The 25,267-nt window shown below is 40.7% G+C and overlaps 1 protein-coding gene across 1 annotated transcript in view; it reads right to left on the bottom strand.

Annotated features, from left to right (window-relative positions):
* Positions 1 to 25,267, bottom strand: part of galntl6 (polypeptide N-acetylgalactosaminyltransferase like 6) — a 259,140-nt gene that overhangs the window by 4,907 nt on the left and 228,966 nt on the right. Inside the window, exons 10-11 of the mRNA XM_017701404.2 lie at positions 13,376 to 13,597; positions 197 to 313 (exon numbers count right to left, since the gene is read on the bottom strand). Of these exons, the coding sequence (XP_017556893.1) occupies positions 197 to 313; positions 13,376 to 13,597 (339 nt within the window). The remainder of the gene's footprint in view (positions 1 to 196; positions 314 to 13,375; positions 13,598 to 25,267) is intronic.

Genomic DNA, 25,267 nt, shown 5'->3' with positions numbered 1-25,267 from the left:
TTGTGACTGTTACAGATTAGGCCCTGGTCACTGAACTACACTCCTAATGGCAGATTTCAACCCTTCTCTCTGAGTAACTGTTCTAATGAGTTACTTAACACCTCATTACATTCGTGGCTAATGACTGGGAAGTAATAAGGTGTTCTGTGATAGACGCCCCTCTGGCTGATGGGTACTGCTCTCTGGACTGCATTACCTGTTCATGTGCCCAGGTTCTCTCAGCTCCCTCTTTCAGGCAGGTGTCTAGACGGAGCTCAGTGCCTGTCGAGCCATGTTTGGAGTCAATGCACAAACCTGACGCAGCGTTGCGGATCTGCAAGCACACAAAGAAAGAAGGAGATCAATAATACTCTTCATCCACGCATCAGATTCCTTAGGCTGCATAGAATACTAATATTCTATTGATGTTTGTTATTTGGGAAAAAAAACGCCTATACCTAATTCAAAACCGCAAGTTTTGAATTGTCCTCACTTCTAGATGAACTTTAAATTAGTTATGTGAAAGGTAACACTTTAGTTCATGTGAAAAGTCTAAAGTTAAACTAGCTTGTTGAACATTTACAAGATGCTGTTATTTGATCACCTGGTCTTATGATGCAATAATGTCTGTTCATAGTTGTTCGAATAATACTAACCACAAATTATGCATCTAGCTCAATACTTTTTAACACTATATGAATTAATGAATGAATAGGTAGAAACTGTCTGAAGATTTCTGACATGTACATATGGATGATGCAGAAATATCCCTTCAAGAGCAGAAGATGAGGTTTTACCCGGGGACACCTGAGGTTCAACATAAAAAAAAAACTAAAAAAAAAAAACCTTTGTTGATATACTTTGTTGATGATAGGGCCACAGTAGTAGAAGAACATGGGACATTTTACACATAAAATAAACAAGCCAAATGGCATATATTACTCCTATAAGTAAACACAGTGCATGTGGAATGGATGGACAGATTTCTTTAGAATGTTCTGCAATTTTGCTACCGCCATGCTTTCTCTCACTGCCTCCAGTGAGTCAGTCCTGTTTTTTCTAATCAGTTTATTGAGGCGCTTGGCTTCTTCTGCAGTAGCGTTGCTCCCCTAGCAGAATACTGGAGAAAAGAACTCTTTGCCATAATAGATTGATAGAAAAACTCCAGCAGCCTGCTTCATGAATTCAAAGACCTGAGCCTCCATAAAAAGAAGAGCTTGCTCTTGCCTTTCCTGTACAGAGCATCTGTGTTATCACTCTTGTCCAGTCTGTCGTTGAGATGGAACCTTATTTACCCTGTGGGACTGAACCATCTCCACATTCTCAATCTGTATGATAAACTGGTTTCATCAGCCCCTTAATAGCTCTGGCAAGGCAGAAATTTGATGAACTGACTTTTTTGGAAATGTGGCATCCTACGACAGTGCCACAATGTTGAAAACAACTGAGCTCTTCAGTACTACCCATTCTCCTGGCATTGTTTGCCTGCAGCTGCATGGATGATTTTATGCACCTTTAACAATGGTTGTAGCTGAAATAGCCAAACACGCTAATTAGAAGGGTTGTCTGCATACGTTTGGCCATGCAATGTAGATTAATAAATAGATAGAATATCTCAAACTCAAACCTGAAACCATGTGAGACATCCATCACATCAGGCCACATCTGTGACTTATAACTAACAGATCTGTTTGAAACAGGCATAAAAGAGTGGTTAAGTGTGTATGCAGCATTTGCTCCATCTGTGTTCAGATACTGCCAGCATGACTATGTGGGAAGATTAAGTCATGATTTCAGAGTTGGCATTATAACCTTTTTCATTGTGGACAGCAGTACAGCTGTGGGGTATTTAGAGCATCTGCTGTTTTACCCTCTGTGTGTTGAGGATTCATATGCTACAGCCACCAATCCAGTCAAAAGGCTTTTTAAAGAGATTTAAATAGTGACTTATGCAACATCACACTACACCCAGTGGGAACGCATGGAAAAAAAAAAAATAGAAGGACAAGGCAAAGAACACTGGAGTGTGTGGTTTCCCCACTGTGAGAATGACAGAAAGTTCTGGTGCTCCTTTGCCTTTTCCTTTTCTTTTTTCCTTACTTTTTTGATTGACCGTCTGCCTAATTCTCGTTAAAGCATTCAGGTGTCCTGGTTGGTGTGATAGAAGAGTTCAATAATGCATGATAACTGGAGCTGCTGTGCACCACACACACACACACACACACACACACACACACACATTCAGCCTTACAGAGTCATGGGGGCCAGAAGGACTTAGAGAAAAGACTCACATACACACATACAGTCAGGGAGCCATGGGGCAGTAAGGCTGAGGAAAAAGTTACAGACACATTGAGAGAAGAAAGGAACAGCAGAATATCCAATAGAGCAGCACACAGTATAGTGCATGCACAGTGCTTAAATTAACACTAATTTAGCACTTACTAAAATGTCTTGTCAAAACAACACTTGTATTGCTATGTCTTTTTTCTGTATTGTGTATCTTTTATTTCTGGGTATCAGCACTGGCTCTTGTTTCTGACAATATCTAATCTCAAGAGTAGTTTGGACTCTTTACTAGCTCTGTGAAGTAATGGTACAAAGCTGTCACTGGGTCACTGGGGTGGCACACTCAAGGGTACATCTCAGTACCTTTAGACAGTGAACAAAATTGTGCCATAATTAATTGAAATTACATTTTCTAAGTAGTATTGACTCCACACACCCCATCTGATCTCCAAGCTTTTTGATAACCTAATGTTTTAAATCAGAACAGTAGAATAAAATGTTTAAATATCTTTTTACCTTAAAACCACTGTTGTACCTTTGAGGGTACATTTACATTATTCATACATTAATGAATGAAAAATGTACCTGCACAATACCTTTATTTCTAATAATGTAGGATTAGGGGTCTGCTACCTGACTGTACCAGAACATTGGGTTTTGGGCTGAGTTTGGGAGGATTTCCTACATACAACATCTGGCTTGGGCTGGGCTGGGGCTTTGTTTCCTAATGAGTTACTTTTTTACAAGCAGTAGTTTTTGTGCACACTGAAGCATTTTCTCCCTCTCTCTCTTGCATACACATCTTTCTTTGCTATATTCAGAGTAGGCATGGAGTTTGAGGACGTGGCCCTGAATGAAAGCATGAATGATGAGAGGGATGCGTTGGGTTTTTGGAAAGGTCACAACAGATCATTCCTCCTACTTGTAAAGCTCTAACAGCTAACAGCTGATCAGAGGAAGGTGGATGCTGTTCTCTGCCAGTTACAATCAGCAATTCCATTCAATTACTGATAATGATGACTCTTGGTGTTTTTTAAATGTGTTTTATCCCAGCATGGCTTTTCCTGTCAGTCAACTCGAGTGCTTATTAACAAGGTAAAACCGTGTTAGTGAGTGCAAACAGGATTGGGTTTAAAATTTAGCAGTACTACTAGGGCCTGGTCGGGTCAGGTCTCGAAGTTAGGTATTTGGGGTTTGGGGGGGGGGGGGGGGGGGGGGGGTTGGGTTTCTGAGTGGACTAAAAAGCTCTTTTGTAAGCACGTCTGCTAAATGCTAAAACAAAGATGAACACTAGTAACTGGAATGTCATAAATCACAGATATTAAAAATGATTCATTGTACAGCATGTTAACAATATCACATGCATGAAAGATCATTAAAATCATTCTCAAACATGCTTTAATCCAACCGTAGGCCTTTGTACCAAATACAACCTCACAAGATGTTTGAGGGTGGAGAGTTGACAGCTGATGATGTACTCTGCACATCACACCATTTACTGTAGCTTATGCTTGGTATGCAAAGATGCAGAGCCGAACCAGGCAGAAATGGAGGATGCGATGATGGACGCTATTATGGCAGTGTTGAACCCAACCAGCAGTGCTTGAGGCAGCCCAAATATCACAGGAAATGCAAAAGCTGCAGAGCCGACTCCAGTGCTGCATGTGCCCCATTTCAGATCCTGCTGAATGGTTGTTCTGAGAAATTTGTAAGTCTCTGCTCTGTTGACTGTGGAACCGTGTATCTCCAGTGGAGGCAGAGCAGTGGGTTTCAACAGACTCAGTTAAAGACTGATTGAAGAGATCAGCAAACCTAGGAGAATGCTGTTCAAAACAGTGCCTGAGTGTTGCAGGTGAGACATTTTTAGGGCCAGATGCTGAGAACAGAGCTCACCTACTGTTCAGTGATGATGATGGGAGGTGGTGGGAGGCATTTGTAGGTGCTGTAGAGGTGCAAAGAGGCTGCAGACAGACTGAAGCAAGGGGGAGGGGGGAATGTCCTTCGTTTTTAAATCTTGAGTTAAAGTTACTGAGCTGGTTAGGGAGCAGGAGGTCAGTTGGTCAAGCTTCTCGTTTGTTATGGTTTGGTGATCTTTCCAGAAGGACGAGAACTGCTGCTCCTGTGTTTCTCTGCGTCTGTGTTTGGCAGTTTTGACTGCTTTTTAATGCATACTTTGCACTTTTGTATGCAACACAGTCACTATACCTATGGGTCTCTTCCTTGGCTCTGCGGGGCTCTTTGGAGAACCAGGGTTCATTATTGTTGAACATATATAAAGTCACCGAAGCTTTTGTAAGAGTGACTGCATCTGCATTGTCATCCAGGTTTCTATTTGCAGGTCTGAAGGAGTCGCAGTTTGTTGAGTGCAGGCATTTTCTCAAATTACCTATGGCATCAGGAGACCACAGTCTCAGTAATTTCACCTCAGGCTTTGAAGTTTTAAGCATTTAACTATATAAGGGAATGAGATGGATGAGTGAATGCACAAAGTTACCAAGTGGGGCACAGGAGATTGCCTGGTACGCATATTTGATGGTGTTGTAGCAGTGGTAAGTGTTTTGTGTTCTCTGTTCGGGCAGCTAAACAATTGTTTATATTTTAGTAATTCAGCACCCAGGTTGGTGTGGTTGAAGTCTCCAGTAGTGATAGCAGGAGAATCTAAGTGTTCCTGTTTGATTTCCATAATCTGGTCAGCCAACAGCAGGGGGATACACAACACAACCAGAATTATGAAGCGAAATGCTTGAACTGAATTGAATGGCTTGCAGCTAATAATAAGTTTCCAGGTCAGGAGAGCATATTCTTGCTAGAACAGATACAATACCTCCATGCACCATTTAAGGTCAGTGTAAAAAATATACTCCTCTGCCTTTAGTCTTCTGACTGAGGGCGTGGTCACGGTGCACTCTGTACAGTGAAATTACGATCAGAAACAAAAATAGCCATTTTTCAATTGTGCTCTAATCATCAAGATTGGTCTGGTGCACGCACACACACACACACACACACACACACACACACACTGCAGTACTGAAGTAATTTCACTACACTTTTCAATCCTGACAGGGTGAGTCAAAAGTCACAGGACAGGTTTTATTTTATTTTTTATTTTATATTGACTTTTATCTCTGGGGTCATCTCAAACAAATTGTGTATGCTGAGAAAATCCACAACAAACACCACTTTCAGCACTGCATCATGGAGGCTTGTGACAGCATAAAAAATAAAATAAAATAAAACGGTGTCCTGTGACTTTTGACTCATCCTGTATATAGTACTGTGCAAAGTCAATCTGATATTAATTCAATTTGCAGTCAAAATGGACATTAAATACAAATTATGTACAATCCACTTGTATAAGGAAGGGGAAAGTCAAAGACTGTTCAAAAACTATTCAGAAAAATTATTACAGAGAAAATGGGACTCAAATGGGACTTAACAAGATCTGGTAGATCACAAAAACAGTCAGCATAAGATAACCAGTACATAATAGCTTTCATCTCTGAGAGCCTCAGTAAACAATTACATACACTAAGTAAATCCACTAAATTCCCAACTGTCATTACCACTGAGCAAGCTTTTCAGTCGGCAGCTATGACAGAAGAAAACCTAAACAACCTGGAATTAGCCAGAAATTAAGAAATTAAGACCTGAAAAAGGTGTTTCGGTCTATCCTTCCACTGTAAGAAGACAACTAAACACTTTGGGCTTAAAAGGATGTGCAACTGTCAAAAACCCGTTACTGAGAAAAAGATGCACAAAAGGAGTTTGTAAATCAAACAAAGAAGCTAAAGAAAAAGAACTGGCCCAGAGTCCAGACCTCAAGGTCACTGAATTTGACTGGGATTTCTTAAGACTATGTGAAGCAGAAAATGCAACCAAATTCTAAGACTGAACTTTGGAGATCTGGAAAAATATTCCTATTCTTTGAAAAACTGAAACCATAAAAATAATAGAAACTGTAACAAAAGAAACTGTAGACACAGTAATAGAGTAAAAAAGGGTAGATGCACTAAGTACTACTGAGGCTGATGTGTAATTTTCTGTTAAATATATGTTTTTTCCTGATGCTGAAAAATCACTTGTACTGAATAGCCACTTAGAATGGAAATTAAATAAACAAAGTTTGGTCTCTCACTTTTGCTCAGTACTGCAATGGAGCAATATTGTTTTACAAAGTTTATTAGGAATACGTCTAATGCAGTATATAATACTTTTCAAAGAAATGATTCATGGAATCATAGTTTAGTGTATTGAATCTAATCTAATCATTCTTGTTTTGTCAAATTGAAAATAAATTATTTGTGAATCAAATCATTTCACAGTCAGTCCTAAGTTAAACTGCATGCACTTTTTTCAATGAATACAGTTAACATTTGGCTGTTACTTCTGAGAAAATAACATCTGCTGCCTCCACATATGATCTAAAATGGTTATTAAGGAAAACAACCAACCTCATAGCTGAAATGGGCATCTCTGACATGGCAGCCATTTCTAAACATGCATGAGTCTGAAGGAAATTATTCCCAGTAAATTCACTATGGCTGGGTATTCTGTGTGACATGTTACATCTACCTTCTTTTATTACAGTTTAGATTATCTCTGAATTACAATCTCTCTCTCATACAAAGCTTCTAAAAGAAGCTTTAGTGCCTCTGCTTATCTGGAGACGGGAGACACCGGACCCGATTTATGTCATGTCACATTTCAAAATGAAGATGTGAAATGGTAAACAAACAGAGTGAAACACAAGTAAAGGCCAAAATGACTACGCTTTGCCTCTTTGCTTCAGACTTAAAAGGTTCTATTTGTTGCTGTGGGAAAGGAAGGGAAAGAAAACACATAACATTTATTTCCTTGTCCATTATCAGCCTCTCTCTTTGCTCTGGTCTCCCCTGCGCCCAGGTACCTCAGCTGAGTGACATATTCAGGATGAGTGAATTGACCTTTCGAGCATTCTAACAAAGCCGCACATTAGGATGGGTCAATCTACTGTTGGATGTAGGCAGTTTGGTACAAGACCCCATTTCTGTAAGGTCAGTGTAACTAGAAAATGTGTTCATATATATATATATATATATATATATATATATATATATATATATATGTATGTTTTTTTTAAAGAGTGTACTCAGTCTTTTCATCATTTTTCCCCCTACATTTCATTCTGTTTGTTCCCAAAGTTTCAGCTATGTTAAGCCTTGAACTACACTAAGTGGCTGTTGTGAATAGAAATCACTAACATGCACATCTCCTTTCATAGCCTTGAGCTTTCTCTTCAAACACTGCAAAAGAATCCCGACACCAGTGATGGAGAGAACTGCTCTGATTTGCTCTAAATGAATCACCTAGTGTAGTGCTACAATACATGCACACACACTGTGCAGAGCAATGCCAATCACAACAACCTAGTAACATACAAATGCAACACTAATACTCAGAATACAAACCTCAACATTCAATGTAATTGTTTAACTATTTCGCAAGTAAGTTCTTTCTGTCTCCAAAGGTCTGCCCAGTGTGTGTTCTTCGAGAAGGCGCATAGCTGCAGTTCTAATGTAACTGTTACACAGCATTGGCTGTCTGTAGAAAGACATGGCGTAAGGGAGAGCGAGGAGGCGGACGCACATGCTGAGATAAGCGAGATTTATTATGGGCAAATCCAGGGTCGTGGTCATAACAGTCCAGGGTCAACGAGCCGATACGTACAGAACGGGGAACAGACATGACAAAAACCAGAGCAACCAGTAAACAGACATCAAACAAAGACCAATACAATGATACAAAGACTGGCTAACACAAGGGGCAAACACAGGGCTTAAATACATGGAACAATGACGGACAGGTGAATACAATCAGGGGTGGAGTTACAAAACCAAAACAAGAACACATGGACAGGACTGGGAGGGGCCAACCGTGACACATGGGGATTCAGTCTGAACTGTAACAACTGCTGCCTACTCAGACAGTGTTCTGTCTGAGTCAAATGTTTGAAAGAAATGCTGCCTGCAGAGGTACCTCTGTTTGGCTGTTTTCTGAACACAGCTTAGATGCATCCTTTGCTGCTTTACATATCCTGTAACGATGGGTGTCAGCTCTGATGCAATCAAGAGAAAAAATGGCACCTAAGTAGCACAGTGGAGGAGAAAGACTGGTATCTTCTTGCTGTAAATCAAAGTTATTTTTAAAAAGAGTGCATGTGTTTTGGTGTAAATATCTGTTCCTACATTAAAAAACACACACTTGCATGTCCCGCTTCAGTCGCTCTGCTTTGATGCACCAATGGAGATGACGTCCCCGCCACCGTCTCCACGTAATGCACCAGGCCAGAGGTCACTGCACCAAGGACATGGTCCTGAGAGATGACTGAGGCGTATGATGCCCAGAAGCAGACATCCTGAGGCGCTTGTGCTGGCCCGGATTGGTGGACAGGCTGAAACACTGATGACAGAGAGGTCATGGCACGAACGATACATGGCTGCATCCCTCGGAGGCCCTGAGGGAGGGCCTGGGTGGTGCTGCTGGTGAACTTAAAGTTTGGGCCAATTGGGAGAGCAGAGAGGAACACCTCGAGGACTCCCAGAATGCAGGGCACCTCACCGCAGCCTTATTTAGTCATCCCACTCACAAGATGCTGAAATGTCGCAGCTTTCTACAGTTAATAAACTGTAAAAAAAAAGGTTTTACTTTCAAAAAGTATCATTGTAACATGAGGTATGATGGTCTAAAACTACACCCCAACATCAGGAGATTGTCAGTTCGAACAGCTGTCCATATCTGGAAGTCCAAGAACAGGAAATACCTTGAGGGATTTTGTGAGAGTGCCAGCAAGTGGAGAAACCGACTAAAAAACAAATTTTATATTGTTTACTTAATTGAGTAACTAGAAATAAGAGAACCTTTGACTATACAAAGATGTTTGAGTAAGTAAACTTTGGTATCCTCAAGTTAGGTTAGAAATCTGATAGAAATCGCAGTATGAGTATACAAGCACTGAGAAATCTGATTACTCAAACTCTCTATCAGATTTCTTAATGATTTCTTAATTTCTAGATTGGAATATGGTGTTTACAAGACCATTTGAATAATCATATAATGACAGAAATCCGATTATGATTGGATTATTGAGTACATTTATATGCAGTCAATGTAAAATAGCAAAAGCAAACACCAATATGCAATAACACAGAAAACTAGTTTGTCTATGTTCTCTGAGTGAAGGCAAGATGCCTGGCGGTGTAAGAAAATCACATATGGGTGTGAAAAATAGAGAACAACATGGTGGAAGGCACTGAGCAAAAGATAACCCTGCTCATGCTATTTAAATTTGTTTTAACATAGGCTATTAATGAGTGGTAAATATTTCAGTAGCCCATAATTATATATTCCAGCCATTTTGTCAAACACTTTGTGTTGCACAGTCCAAACTAGGAATACTTTTTAATATCTTATATCATTAACACAGAATTCAGTTGATGAATTGGCCAAAAGTTGCATCCCCATATGTTACAATTCAGGCTTAATTAATCCTCATTTTACAGACACACACACATACACGCACCTACAGATTTACTTTTGATGTGCAGAAAAGAATATGCAGACTTAAAAATGCTGAAATGAAATTAAAATGCAAATTGACTAATGAATAATAACTCAACTTTTAAGGCTCGTCTGGTGACATGTTTTCAAGCAACACGATCTCTATGCAACTTGATAGTTACACAAAGCAATTAAGGAATAATTTAAATTGCTTGCAAAACAATTGTTTACTGCACTAATCTGGCAAATTAGCTTTTTTATACAGTGTATTGTCTTGCTATATGAAATCATATGCATGCTGTTATTTATGTAGTTGTAACATTTTTATAGTGTTGGTATAATTTTTCTAGCCATTCTTTTCTGTATCTACATATACAGTGGTGTGGAAAAGTGTTTGCTCCCTTCCTGATTTCTTATTCTTCTGCATCTTTGTCATACTTAAATGTTTCAGATCACCAAACAAATTTAAATATTAGACAAAGATAACACAAATAAACACAAAATGCAGTTTATAAATGAACATTATTAAGGGAAAAATAAATCCAAACCTACAGGGCCCTGTGTGAAAAAGTGATTGCCCCCTAAACCTAAAAACTGGTTGGGCCAGCCTTAGCAGCAACAACTGCAATCAAGCATTTGCAATAACTGGCAATATGTCTTTTACAGTGCTGTGGAGGAATTTTGGCTCGCTCATATTTGCAGAATTGTTGTAATTCAGCCACATTGCAGGGTTTCCGAGCATGAAGCCCCCTTTTAAGGTCATGCCACAGCATCTCAATCGGATTAAGGTCAGGACTTTGACTAGGCCACTCCAAAGTCTTAATTTTGTTTTATTTAAGCCATTCAGAGGTGGACTTGCTGGTGTGTTTTGGATCATTGTCCTGTGGCAGAACCCAATTGTGCTTCAGCTTAAGGTCATGACCAGATGGCCAGACATTCTGCTTCAGGTTTTTTGGTAGACAGCAGTATTCATGGTTCCATTTACCACAGCAAGTCTTCCAGGTCCTGAAGCAGCAAAACAGCCCCAGACCATCACACTACCACCACCATATTTTACTGTTGGTATGATGTTTCTTTTCTGAAATGCTGTGTTACTTTTACACCAGATGTAATGGAACATACACCTTCCAAAAAGTTCAACTTTTGTCTCATCACTCCACGGAGTATTCTCCCAAATCTCTTGGGGATCGTTAAGATGTTTTCTGGCAAAACTGAGACTTATTTGTGTTATCTTGTGTTATCTTTGTCTAATATTTAAATTTGTTTGGTGATCTAAAACATTTAAGTGTGACAAACATGCAAAAGAAGAAGAAATCAGGAAGGGGCAAATACTTTTTCACACCACTGAATATCAGTCTTTTATGTTACCTGTGTTTCTTTACCATGTATTTTACTTTTAAGTCTGTCCTGTGTCTGTTAGGCCCACAAAAATGAATGTTTAAGTGGCCATTACAGGACTTGCATCACTCATCTTGTCCTAGAATCTTGTCCGCATCTCTTCTTCCTCTTCTGTAAAAATTTTTATCGAGGTACTGACAGACTTGGTTTGAGTGTACTGTAGGAGGCAGCTATGTGTGTTTATGTTTCAGTGTGTGAGATAAGAAACTGTGCATATACCTGACATGTTTACCTACAGTGCCACCCTGCCAATCAGGATGTATGGCAAGGTGACCTTTTGCCAAAGATCCAGGGACACACTGACATACTGATCCTATTTCCTCTCATCTCTCTGTGTGTCTCTCTCTTTCACTTTCCTTTTGCCATTCTCTCTCCATCTCTCCCACTGTCTTTCTTTTTAATCGCTCCTCATTCACTCTCTCTCTCTGCACCCGTAGGGATGGTTCTGAATGGCCAATGAGGCTGTGTTATTGTGTAATGCATCAGGCTGGGTGGCAGACGGCTGGCCCAGGCGAAGTGGCGTATGAAGCTATCAGCCTGACAGTCCAATTACTATCATTCTGCCTCAGGAAAGGAGATATTTACCGTCTGCAATTTTTTCCCCCCAAAGCAGCTTTCCAAGATCTACACCATTCATTCCAGCCTTTTACCATCTATTCCCAGTGCTAATGCAGAGTGGGCCAATAAATGGCAGGGAGGAGCCAGAGCTGGAGGTGCTTTAATGGGCTTTCTGAGATGCCTCAGCCAAAGTAGATGGAGGCTAAAAACAAGATGGTCCTGGAGAATCTGTCAGCGTCACAGAGGAAAGCATATGAACAAAAGCCCTTGTGGTGAGTGTCAGGTTGCCAATTAAATCTGATGTGAAATTAATTACATTTGGAAGTCATTACCAGCTCCACCACATTTAAGTGAGTCAAGGAAAATATGTCATTCCCTGGTGGAATTAATTATGGTGTGATGACTACAAAGCAGATCCATCAGACCTTGATTAAAAACCCCAAATCAGAGACCACAATGGTCATACACCACATGGAAGCAGAGCTGAAGCCTGACAGAAATGTCACTAACTGAAGGACACCTCCTTCTACTAGGCCTTTACAGGTGACATTACAACAAGTAACGAATTACCTGAATAGCCTGTCTGCCTGGATTAGGAGCAGCAGCAGAAAAGGGTCACACAGCTGCTGTGTATTTACGGGCTGGGAATCAGTGGTGTTTTTTTTTTTTTTTTTTTCTGTCAGTGTCTTTAATTCCAAGATACAAAATTAGCTATTGATGCCTTTTAATTGACTCTTCTCTTGTAATGACACTGTAATGCCAATGCTGTTATCATATTTACTTTGTATGCAAAGAGAACTTGACCTAACAGATTTTTTCAATCAATAAGCATTTCCATAGAGACATGAACTGTTTTCTGAATGTGCACATGTGCTTGCTCAGAAACACTGCAATTCATCAAAAAATAAAGGCAGCATCGTTCCTCTTTCATGTAGAGATAGGAAACACAACAGCAGACAGAAAGTTCCAACTACATAACTACTCAACTACTCTGGGGGCAGATTTTAATGTCTTAAAAGGCAAGACTGCGAATAGATCACCAACAATACATTACGAATGACAGAGTTAAAGAGTGTGTCTGTGAGAGAAGCTGTACCTGTAAAGAAAAATGCATCACCTCACAGCCTGCAGTGTATTACATAAATCAGTAAGCATCTGCTTATGGTCTCTCTCTCTCACACTCAAAATCAGACACAAAACTTTGCTTAGTTGTCTTATATCGGCAGGATTGACAAGTGTGCTATTCAGGTATTTCACTGCATGAAAGCAGCACTGGGAAAAAAAAAAAAACAACTATATCATATTTACTGTTTACATATGAATTAGGGAGTTGAATCTTACACTAATAACAGGAAGGAAAATACTGTTTTTACAGACTGAGGCTAAGTTGTGCGGAAATTTGTTAAACGATGTGACTTAAAATTTGCATTTGCTTTTCAAAAGTCCAGTTGGTCCAGTTGTCATGAAATGTTTACACACTGTAAACAGCAGGTGACATTTTCAAATGATGCTAAATAAATAACTAACTAAATAAATACTCATGAGATTTTCTGGGCTATAATATGTACAATGCATATGTATGTGGGCTGTGTGTGTTTTAGGGCTAACTCACCTCTCCCCATGCAGCAGGCAGGGGCTCCACGGGAGGGTAGTACTTGGGCAGGTCCCAGGCCACTGTGTTCATGTACCATTTGAAGTCTTTACACTTGAGGTGCTTACGCAGCTCTTTCTGGGCAGTCAGGTCTCCAGTGGAGAGGTGGCGGTACTCTGGCCGACGCTGGTAGATATATTCAGCATACTCATCCATCCATGTCTCTGCCACTCGCTTCAGATTCTGAGTGAGAGAGAGACAGCAAGAGAGAGAGACGAGTGATGGAGAGAGAGAAAGGAAGGAGAGAAATAAAAGATTGAGAGAGAGACAGAGAGAGAGAAACAGTGGTGTAGAAAAAAACAGGATACAGAGAAAGAAATATTGAAAGAGGGGGTGAGAGAGAGAGAGAGAGAGAGAGAGAGAGAGAGAATTTAATATCATTGACTATTCTCACATGTATATTTATGTTTGCTACTTCAGACTTGGGGCAATCATGCTTATGAAGCATTGAGGAAGACACAGATAAGAGAAAAAAGAAAGAAAGAATGAAAGAAAGAAAGAAAGAAAGAAAGATAAGCATAAGAAAAAAGAAAGAATGACAGATGAGAAAAAGAGTGCAGAGAGTAAAAAAGCAAGACAGAGATAAGGAAATCAAAGAAAGACGTGAGAGAGATAAAAAAGAAAGCAAGCAAGAAAGAAAGACATGACAGAGGGAGAGAAAAAGATAGCAAGGAGAGAAAAAAGAGACAAATAAAAATAGAGAGAAATAAGAGAAAACGGAGGAGAAAAAAATTAAGATAAGAATATGAGAAAGAAAAAGAGGGGGGGAGAAAGAGAGGGAAGAAGGATGAGGGGAAGAGAGAGAGAGAGAGAGATAGAGGAAACAGATTCAACTGAGCTAAATGAAACTGACATGATTCTGTGCAAGTGTCCAGTACAACCCACCAGGTCTGCACACGTATTCACAGTGACACTTTTCTTAAAGAATACACAGAGCTTTCTCCACACTCTCATGGATATTTCCTGGGTGGCTGGATACCCGAGGTAAAGTCAGATGGCTGAGAGGTTCAATACAGTGCTCCAGAGTCATGAAGCAGAATGGTACGCAAAAATACTGATTGTGAATTGCCACAGATTGAGCATTTGTGTGGGAATTAATGCTGCAGCTGATTCCATTCTGCCAAAAACAATGCTACACAACCTGCTACATTCTGTTTACCTATCTGCACCTGGGTAAGAGATACAAAAAACACTAATAGACACACCCCCACCAGATTCCATAACTGTTTTTATACACAAGCAGTAGGCATTATTAACAAGATGAAGTGATGAGCTGTCTTAACAATGATAGATTTAGCTGTCACACTTGATGCTTTCAAAGCAATCTCTCACAAACAACCTGCTGCTACACCAGCTTATGCTGTTGTTTACCCCATTATAATGATTCTATCATAATATATGCAGTCATATGGCTCTGTATATATACATATACAGTGGAGGAAATAAGTATTTGATCCCCCATCCATCCATCCATCATCTTCCGCTTCTCCGGGGTTCGGGTCATAGGGGCAGCATCCTAAGCAATGAGGCCCAGACCTCCCTTTCCCCAGCCACTTCCACTAGCTCTCCAGGGGGGATTCCGAGTCGCTCCCAGGCCAGGTGGGCAATATAGTCACGCCAGCATGTCCTGGGTCTTCCCCAGGAAGACACCTCACGAGGGAGGTGTCCAGGAGGCATCCTAACTAGATGCCCGACCCACCTCAACTGGCTCCTCTTGACGTAAAGAATCAGCGGCTCTACTCCGAGTCCCTCCCGGATGACCAAACTTCTCACCCCATCTCTAAGGGACCTAAATCTCTGACGGAGTCCAACTCTCACTGGGAACGAGTCTGACTTACTGCCGCCCATACAAACCAAGCTCCTGCTTTGTTTGTACAGGGCCTGAATGGCTCGAGCAAAGAGACATGTACCGCTCCAGGGGTACTGGAGAAGAGAGTCCTTGCATAGTCCTGCATAGACCTTACCAGGGAGGCTGAGGAGTGTGATTCCCCTTGTAGTTGGAACACACCCTCCAAAGAGGCACCACCACCCCAGTCTGCCAATCCAGTGGCACCACCCCCGATGTCCACGCAATGTTGAAAAGGCGTGTCAGCCAAGACAGCCCCACAACATCCAAAGCCTTGAGGAACTCAGGACGGATCTCATCCACCTTGCCGCCTTGCCATCAAGGAGCTTTTTAACTACCTTAATGACTTCGGCCTCAATAATGGACAAGCCTATTCCCGTGTCTCTAGACTCTGCCTCCTCACTGGAGAACTGGGATTGAGAAGGTCCTCAAAGTATACCTTCCACCCAGGATTTTGCGATACATGGCCCCGTTCATCTTCCCTTCGATGCCGTGAAGTTGGCCTGTGCCCTTAGAAGAAAAACTCTCCCAAAACATAATACTTCCACCACCATGCTTGACGGTGGGGATGGTGTTCTTAGGGTTATATTCTGTATTTTTCTTCCTCCAAACACGTTGAGTTGAGTTGAGGCCAAAGAGCTCAATTTTGGTCTCATCTGACCACAGCACCTTCTCCCAGTCTCTCTTGGAGTCATTAATATGTTCATTGGCAAACTTGAGGCGGGCCTGGACGTGAGCCTTCTTGAGCAGAGGAACCTTGCGTACACTGCAGGATTTTAAACCATTACGTCTCAGTGTATTACCAATGGGTTTTTTTTGGAGACTGTGGTTCCAGCTGCCTTGAGATCATTAACCAGCTCCTCCCATGTAGTTCTTGGCTGATTTGTAACCTTTCTCATGATCAATGAGACTCCACGAGGTGATATCTTGCATGGAGCTCCAGGCCTAGGTCGATTGACAGTAATGTTGTACTTCTTCCACTTCCGAATAATTGCACCAACAGTTGTCACCTTCTCATCCAGCGTCTTACTTATGGCTTTGTAGCCCATTCCAGCCTTGTGTAGGTCAACAATTTTGTCCCTGACATCTTTAGACAGCTCTTAAGTCTTGCCCTTGGAGATGTTGGAGTGTCACTGAGTCTGTTGACAGGTGGCCTTTTATACAGGTGACAATTTGGGACAGGTGTCTCTCATGCAGGTAAAGACTTCACTTAGATTAGGGTGTGTAAGTGGTCTGTGGGGTTTTTAGGGGATCAAATACTTATTTCCCTCAATTATTTTAATATTATTTTTATTTTATATTATTTAAAGATTATTTAATATTCTAGACTTTTTGATATTCCATCTCTCACTGTTAAAATGAAGCTACCATAAAAATCACAGACTGTTTAATTATTTGTCAGAGTACAAACTTTCAAAATCAGTGGGGGATCAAATACTTATTTCCTCCACTGTGTATATATATACACACTTTAAATATTAAATATTCTCATTGAATACTTTGTTCTGTACGAAGTTGAATGTGCTGACAACAAAATCAGACAAAAATCATCAATGGAAATCTAATTTATTAACCAATGGAGGCCTGGATTTGGAGTCACACACAAAATTAAAGTGGAAAAACACACTACAACTCCAACTTTGATGTAATGTCCTTAAAACAAGTCAAAATGAGGCTCAGTACTGTGTGTGGCCTTCACATGCCTGTATCACGTCCCTACAACACCAAGGCATGCTCCTGATGAGGTGGCAGATGGTCTCCTGAGGGATCTCCCCCCAGACCTGGACGGACTAAAGCATCTGCCAACTCCTGGACAGTCTGGTGCCACGTGGCGTTGGTGGATGGAGCGGGACATGATGTCCCAGATGTGGTCAATCAGATTCAGGTCAAGATGAAGCTTCAATGCCTTCATCTTGCAGGAACTGCTGACACACTCCAGCCACATGAGGTCTAGCATTGTCCTGCATTTGGAGGAACCCAGGGCCAACCGCACAAGCATATGGTCTCACAAGGGGTCTGAGGATCTCAACTCGGTACCTAATGGCAGTCAGGCTACCTCTGGCGAGCACATGGAGGGTTGTGCGGCCCTCCAAAGAAATGCCACGCCACACCATTACTGACCCACTGCCAAACTGGTCATGCTGAAGGATGTTGCAGGCAGCAGATTGCTCTCCACGGCGGCTCCAGACTCTGTCACGTCTGTCACATGTGCCCAGTGGCGAATTTGCCAATCCTGGTGTTCTCTGGCAAATGCCAAGCATCCTGCACGGTGCTGAGCTGTGAGCACAACCCCCATCTGTGGACATCGGGCCCATCCTCATGGAGTCGGTGTCTAACATTTGTGCAGACACATGCACATTTGTGGCCTGCTGGAGGTCATTTTGCAGGGCTCTGGCAGTGCTCCTCCTGTTCCTCCTTGCACAAAGGCAGAGGTAGCAGTCCTGCTGTGAGGTTGTTGCCCTCCTAACGCCTCCTCCATGTTTCCTGGTGTACTGGCCTGTCTCCTGGTAGCGCCTCCAGCCTCTGGACACTACGCTGACAGACACAGCAAACCTTCTTGCCACAGCTCGCATTGATATGCCATCCTGGATGAGCTACACTACCTGAGCCACTTGTGTGGGTTGTAGAGTCCGTCTCATGCTACCACGAGTGTGAAAGCACCACCAACATTCAAAAGTGACCAAAACATCAGCCAGAAAACATAGGTACTGAGAAGTGGTCTGTGGTCCCCACCTGCAGAACCACTCCTTTATTGAGTGTGTCTTGCTAATTGCCAATAATTTCCACCTGTTGTCTATTCCATTTGCACAACAGCATGTGAAATTGATTGTCAATCAGTGTTGCTTCCTAAGTGGACAGTTTGATTTCATAGAAGTTTGATTGAGTTATATTGTGTTGTTTAAGTGTTCACTTTATTTTCTTTATTATCCTTTATATTCTGCTATTTTTCATACTGCTTATGTATATTGTCTATATGCATGGCTTAATAGAAAGCACAATGTATAAAAGCACAGTGAATACATGTATGTCTGTATTTGGATGTGTTCTGGTATGAATTCCAGGATTCATCTACTGGGTACAGGTTACATATGAAGAATGAAGCCTGAGTCATGTGGCAGTGATGAATCACTGGGACAAGTCTAAAGCTGGGGCTGATGACTCATACAAACAGATTTAAGAGTAACAGCACTCTGGGAAAGTCTCCCAACCAAGGCACTTTTTCTTAGAACTCAGTAAAAGTTTGAAAATGTATAGGGTTAGAATGTACTGAAAGACAGCAAGAACCACACAAACAAATAAACAGGGAGTAAGAAGTAAGAAAGAAACTAGTACAAATGTCTGTACAATGACAATAATACTGAATTTAATTAAGCTTGTTTGTCTAAGTGAGAATTCAAAGAGAGTAATTAAGTGCATTTAAGTAAATAAGTTTGCATTTAAGTGACTATACAGGCAAATGAACAATGAACTAATGTACAGCAAAGCAAATTGTTTAAAAACACTATCTTGAGCATTCTACTGAGAATGAGAATGAGCATTCAAACTGCATTCTCAAATAAAAAAAAACAAACCTTATATTTACAAAGACTGTTATAATCTAATTAAACCTAACACATTAATTGAGGTAGGAATAAGCTACAGTTTTAGAACGGTTTAAATCATATTTATGTAATAGGCAGTTCATGGTTTCACTTGGAAATCACTCATCAGAAAGATTTGCCATTTCTTGAGGAGTCCCTCAAGGTTCAGTCTTAGGGCCTTTATCTTTGTACAATGCTACCTCTAGGTGATGTCATTAAGAAGCATAGTATAAATCTTCACAGCTATGCATTTCTATTCCTTCTGAAGATCAAGACTCTGTAGACAGACTGACCAGCTGTGTGTCAGATATTTCTCAGTGGATGTCACAAAATTTTCTACAATTTAATCATGAAAAAACGGAAATATTGATCGTTGTTACAGAAACTCAGAGAAAAATTATTTATGAGAAGTTTGGTTCTTTAGCTTCATATACCAAACCTGAAGTAGGAAACCTGGGTGTGGACTTAGACTCTGAGCTCTGTTTTACCCCTCATGTAAACACAGTCACTAAAGTAGTTTTTTATCATTTGAATTGCAAAAGTTCTGCCTTTTCTATCTCAGAGCAATGCAGAGAAACTTGTTCAGGCATTTGTTACAAGCAGAGTTGATTACTGTAATGCTCTTCTTACTGGACTTCCTAAGAAAACTATACATCCCTTACAACTCGTATAAAATGCAGTAGCATGCATCCTAACAAAAACAAAAAAGAGAGATCACATCACTCCCTGCACTGGCTGCCTGTATCATTCAGGATAGATTTTAAGGTTCTGCTACTAGACTTTAAAGCTCAATATAAGCTAGTATCTGCTTACATCACAGAGTGTCTGTTTATGTTCTGGCAAGAAATCTAAGATCTGCAGATAGTGACCTTCTACAAATACCCGCTGTAAATTACATGGATAGGCCTCGTTCAGTTATTATACTTCTAAACTGTGGAACTCAATTCCACCTTTTATTTGACAGTCAAGCTCAGTGCTAAAAACACATCTCTTTAACTTAGCATTTAACTAAAACTCTATGTCCCGTGGTATTTTATTCTTATTTAGTGTTTTTCATTTTATTCTGATTCTAAATAAATACTAATGATTTCTTGTATAACTACATTTTATCACCTGTCTGTAAAGCACTTTGAGATACCACCTGCATGAAAAGTGCTATATAAAATTATCACTATTATTAAAAAAAAAAAAAAAAAAAAAAAAAAAATATATATATATATATATATAAAATATATATATATATATATATATATATATATATATATATATATATATATATAAAATACAAAATCATCATTTATACAGTACTTTCTACTGGCATGTTGCCATTTTCTTACATATATACACACACCAAGCACTTTACTGTGAACACTATACTAATACTGGGTCAGGCCCCCCCTTTGCTCTCAAACCAGCCTCTGCAAGATTTTAGAAACACTTTTTTGAGATGCTCGACCATGTTGACGTGACTGCATTCCTACAGATTATTCTTCCAATACGCTTTCATGTTGCGAATCTCCCGTTTCACAAAAACATCACACAAAAGTGTTCTGTTGGATTAAAATCTGGTGGCTGGGAAGGCCACTAAACAACATTGTACACATTGTCATGTGCATGACACCCATTTGAGACAACTTTTGTTTTGTGGCATGGTCCATTATCATGCTGGAAGTAGCCATTAGAAAATACTAAATTGCGGCAATGAAGGGATGCACATGGTCAGCAACCACACTCAGATAGATTGTGGCACTGAAGTGATGACTGATTGATATTAACAGGCCCAAAGTGTGCCAAGAAAACATTCCATACATCATTACACCACTTGCACCAGCCTTGACTGTTGACCCAAAATAGGTTGGGCCCATGGATTCATGCTGTTGGTACCATATTCTGACCCCACCATCTGTGTGCCTCAGCAAGAATCCAGATGCATCCGACCAAGCCATGTTTTCCCGTTCTTCAACTGCCCAGTTTTGGTGTACCTGTGCCCACTACAGCCTGTCTTGCCAGACAGAAGCAGAACACAACATGTTCTTCTGCTGTAGTAGCCGTTTTATACACACACACACACACACACACACACACACACACACACACATATATATATATATATATATATATATTATATCTAAGCCACTTCTCCCTCAGGGGGGTGCTGGAGCCAATCCCAGCGGTCACCGGGTGTAAGGCAGGATATACCCTGGACAGGTCGCCTGTCCATCGCAGGGCACACAGACAGACACACACAAGCACACACACACTCACACCTAGGGGCAATGTAGCATGTCCAATTGGCCTAACTGCATGAACTCTTTATAATTCTTTATCTGTCACAATGAAAATGCAAAGAGGTAGAGCCTTATTTTAGCACACCTCTGTGTTTTAGAATATCAAGTGAGACTGCATCCTTGTCACTCATGGCCACATGCTGAGCAGTTCATTCTCACTGTTTAGAACAACCATTGTGTAACCTTAAGAACTGTCACTACTGATATACACTGCTCAAAAAATAAAGGGAACACTTAAACAACACAATATCACTCCAAGTAAATCAAACTTCTGTGAAATCAAACTGTCCAACACTGATTAACAATCAATTTCACATGCTGTTGGGCAAATGGAATAGACAACAGGTGGAAATTATTGGCAATTAGCAAGACACACTCAATAAAGGAGTGGTTCTGCAGGTGGGGACCACAGACCACTTCTCAGTACCTGTGTTTTCTGGCTGATATTTTGGTCACTTTTGAATGTTGGTGGTGCTTTCACACTCGTGGTGGCATGAGACGGACTCTACAACCCACACAAGTGGCTCAGGTAGTGCAGCTCATCCAGGATGGCACATCAGTGCGAGCTGTGGCAAGAAGGTTTGCTGTGTCTATCAGCGTAGTGTCCAGAGGCTGGAGGCGCTACCAGGAGACAGGCCAGTAACACCAGGAGACATGGAGGAGGCTGTAGGAGGGCAACAACCCAGCAGCAGGACCGCTACCTCTGCCTTTGTGCAAGGAGGAACAGGAGGAGCACTGCCAGAGCCCTGCAAAATGACCTCCAGCAGGCCACAAATGTGCATGTGTCTGCACAAATGGTTAGAAACCGACTCCATGAAGATGGTATGAGGGCCCAACGTCCACAGATGGGGGTTGTGCTCACAGCCCAACACCGTGCAGGACGCTTGGCATTTGCCAGAGAACACCAGGATTGGCAAATTCGCCACTGGCTACCTGTGCTCTTTACGGATGAAAGCAGGTTCACACTAAGCACATGTGACAGATGTGACAGAGTCTGGAGACGCCGTGGGGAGCGATCTGCTGCCTGCAACATCCTTCAGCATGACCAGTTTGGCAGTGGGTCAGTAATGGTGTGGGGTGGCATTTCTTTGGAGGGCCGCACAAAGGTAGCCTGACTGCCATTAGGTACCGAGATGAGATCCTCAGACCCCTTGTGAGACCATATGCTTGTGCAGTTGGCCCTGGGTTCCTCCAAATGCAGGACAATGCTAAACCTCATGTGGCTGGAGTGTAGACTGTCCAGGAGTTGGCGGATGCTTAGGTCCAGGTCTGGGAGGAGATCCCTCAGGAGACCATCCGCCAACTTATCAGGAGCATGCCCAGGCGTTGTAGGGAGGTCATACAGGCACATGGAGGCCACACACAATAATGAGCCTGTTTGACTTGTTTTAAGGACATTACATCAAAGTTGGACTAGCCTGTAGTGTGTTTTTCCACCTTAATTTTGTGTGTGACTCCAAATCCAGGCCTCCATTGGTTAATAAATTTGATTTCCATTGATGATTTTTGTGTGATTTTGTTGTCAGCAGATTCAACTTCGTACAGAACAAAGTATTCAATGAGAATATTTAATTCATTAAATCTAGGATGTGTTATTTGAGTGTTCCCTTTAATTTTTTGAGCAGTGTATTTCCTGCAGTTGAGTAAAGTTTTTTTTTATGTTTTTAATTAAATATATTTAGTTTTGTGTGTGTGTATATCTATTTATCTAGTCATGTACCAGGTAGCATTTTTGTGTTATACTCAAAATCAGCTAAAATTGTCACAACAAAAACAATCATTGCTAAAACATTTGATAAAGTCAATAGTTTTAATCAGTGCAATACAACAAACAAGCCACCATCACATCAGTATCACTGCAGTGCTGAGAATGGTCCACCACCTAATTGATACCTGTTCTGTGGTGGTCCTGAACTACAAAGTGGAGTGGATATGATATACGAGAGATAATGCAGCAAGGATCATAGTGACCAAGACTATATACAGTATGTTTAAAAGGAACATGGGAATAGAGTTGTCACGACTGGCCCCTCCCAGTCCTGTCCATGTGTTCGTATTGTGTTTTGGTCTAGTCGATGTATTTTGTTTGTTTTAGTTTAGTCCAGCCCCCTTGTTTAGTGACTCCGCCCCTGATTGTTCCCACCTGTGTTTCTGCCTGTCACTCATTTACCCTCATGTATTAAAGCCCTGTGTTTTCCCCTGTGTGGTTGCAGGTCTTTGTTTGGATGTATGTTTGATGCATGTATGCTTGTTGGATGTACTGTTTGTCTGTTTTGAGGTTTCATTATGTCTGACTCTCGTGCTCTTCGTGTTGGATGTATGAACCTGGTCTGTCATGACCAAGACCCTGGATTTTCCCTCAATAAAAATCTCAGCATTTGCGTCCGCTTCCTTGCTCCCCGGTGTTACAAGAGTTTTGGGTAGGTTTTATTTTCCTCACACAGGTTCATATAAGTCTGTGTGATATGTTAAATTTTTAACTGTATTATTGTTAGGCTTGTCTGAGAAAGTATCAGGGTCCATACTGGAAAATACATTGATGTATCAGGCTAAAGAGACAGTTGGTGGAGTGTATGTGAAGCATGGTCATACAAAGAAGAAGAACCAGGAAAGGCTGTAAAAATAAAGGAGTAAAATATTAAGTCAGTCTAGGAAAGATGATGATCCTTATTCAGACTGGGATTTATCATTTTGCTTTACAGGAGGCTTAGGTGGGCAAATAACAAGTCAATCATATCTGAGATATGCAGTATTTCCCCAAGGCCATGTTTCATGCAGCCAGGGAAACAGTTCCTTTCTTTTCAAATGCACAGCTTCAGAAAAATCTTTGTTCACATAGATGTCTGTGCCTTTCAGTGTTCCACACTGTTTTGGTATTTCCTCTCTGCTTCTGTAATGCAAGAGCTTTACATTTGTTCTTGGGTACTCGCATCAAACTTACCAATGCATGAGCCCTTGGAAATTCCACAGGGAGGCTTAAAGGAAGCTATGCTCTTTACTAAAAGTGATTTTTTTATATGAATCTCCTTCAGCTTGTCCTGTGACCAAATCACACCCATGATGTTATTTATAAAACACTCCCTCTTGTTTTCTATTGCTTAAACAAACTTTAACATTATCATTAATAAAATTATTGCTTATTATACTAACACTATAAGGTTGATCCAAAAATACTGCACTTCCTACCATTAATGTATTCTTTTATATTAATCATGTGATTTCTCAATGCAGTTGCCAAGACATTTTTTACATTTTTACATTTCTACATTTTTTTAACAAGATAACACATGAATAAAAATATAAGTCACAAATCACATGCATTTTATTTTCACTCTGATTAACTCGGTCATTAATAACCTATCTGAACTGTGCTCAGAATGCATCTTTTATACAGTTATAGAAACCCAGTAGCACATATGAGGATTATACTGGAAATACATTTCACTGTGGTCAAAGCAAACTTGCACACACACTATAGCTCCTCTGGTGGCATATTAAAATGAGTTTAAGGGGCCAAAGTCATAGAATGGGTTGCCGGCAAGATGCTCAGTTTGATGTTATTTTGCTTTATTCCAATTGTAGTGTTTTTCTAAACAAAAACATTTACTACCCACATACATAGCTGTTTAACTGTCATTTTCTCAGCTTACGCCAATAAGCTGAATATAACATATTTAATTTAACACACTTAAAGACAGCTTGTGTTCAGCGACAATGGACCATCAAAATAAAATGTGCCTGCATTTTGTATGTAAGCACATGCATTAATCCTAGCCTACTCTCATATTCTGGTATTTGGTCAGTGTACTGCACACTACTATAGATCTCTGTGATCTTCAGTCAGTGTGTTGCAGGCTACCAGTGGTGCTTGAAGTGAGTCTACTGTAATGCTGCTGTAGTACCATGAGATTGGATCTCAGTAAACTGCAGGATCCTATTATACTCTTAATGGCTGACAGCAGAGGAGAGGAAAAAGCACTTTCCTCCAGCCTAAATTTCGACCTTGCAGTGTACTGCAAAGCCACTCTTATGTGGTTAGAGATGTCTGAGGGTTTGTGTACTGTATAGTCTTGTGAAGTCTGACATGTCGTTTTATAACATTATTAGAATAACATTATTCTATATTATTTTTCTGCAT

The sequence above is a fragment of the Pygocentrus nattereri genome, chromosome 5 (genome assembly GCF_015220715.1).
Source record: "Pygocentrus nattereri isolate fPygNat1 chromosome 5, fPygNat1.pri, whole genome shotgun sequence".
In the NCBI taxonomy this organism is placed as follows: domain Eukaryota; kingdom Metazoa; phylum Chordata; class Actinopteri; order Characiformes; family Serrasalmidae; genus Pygocentrus; species Pygocentrus nattereri.
This window is presented reverse-complemented; position numbering and strand designations above follow the sequence as displayed.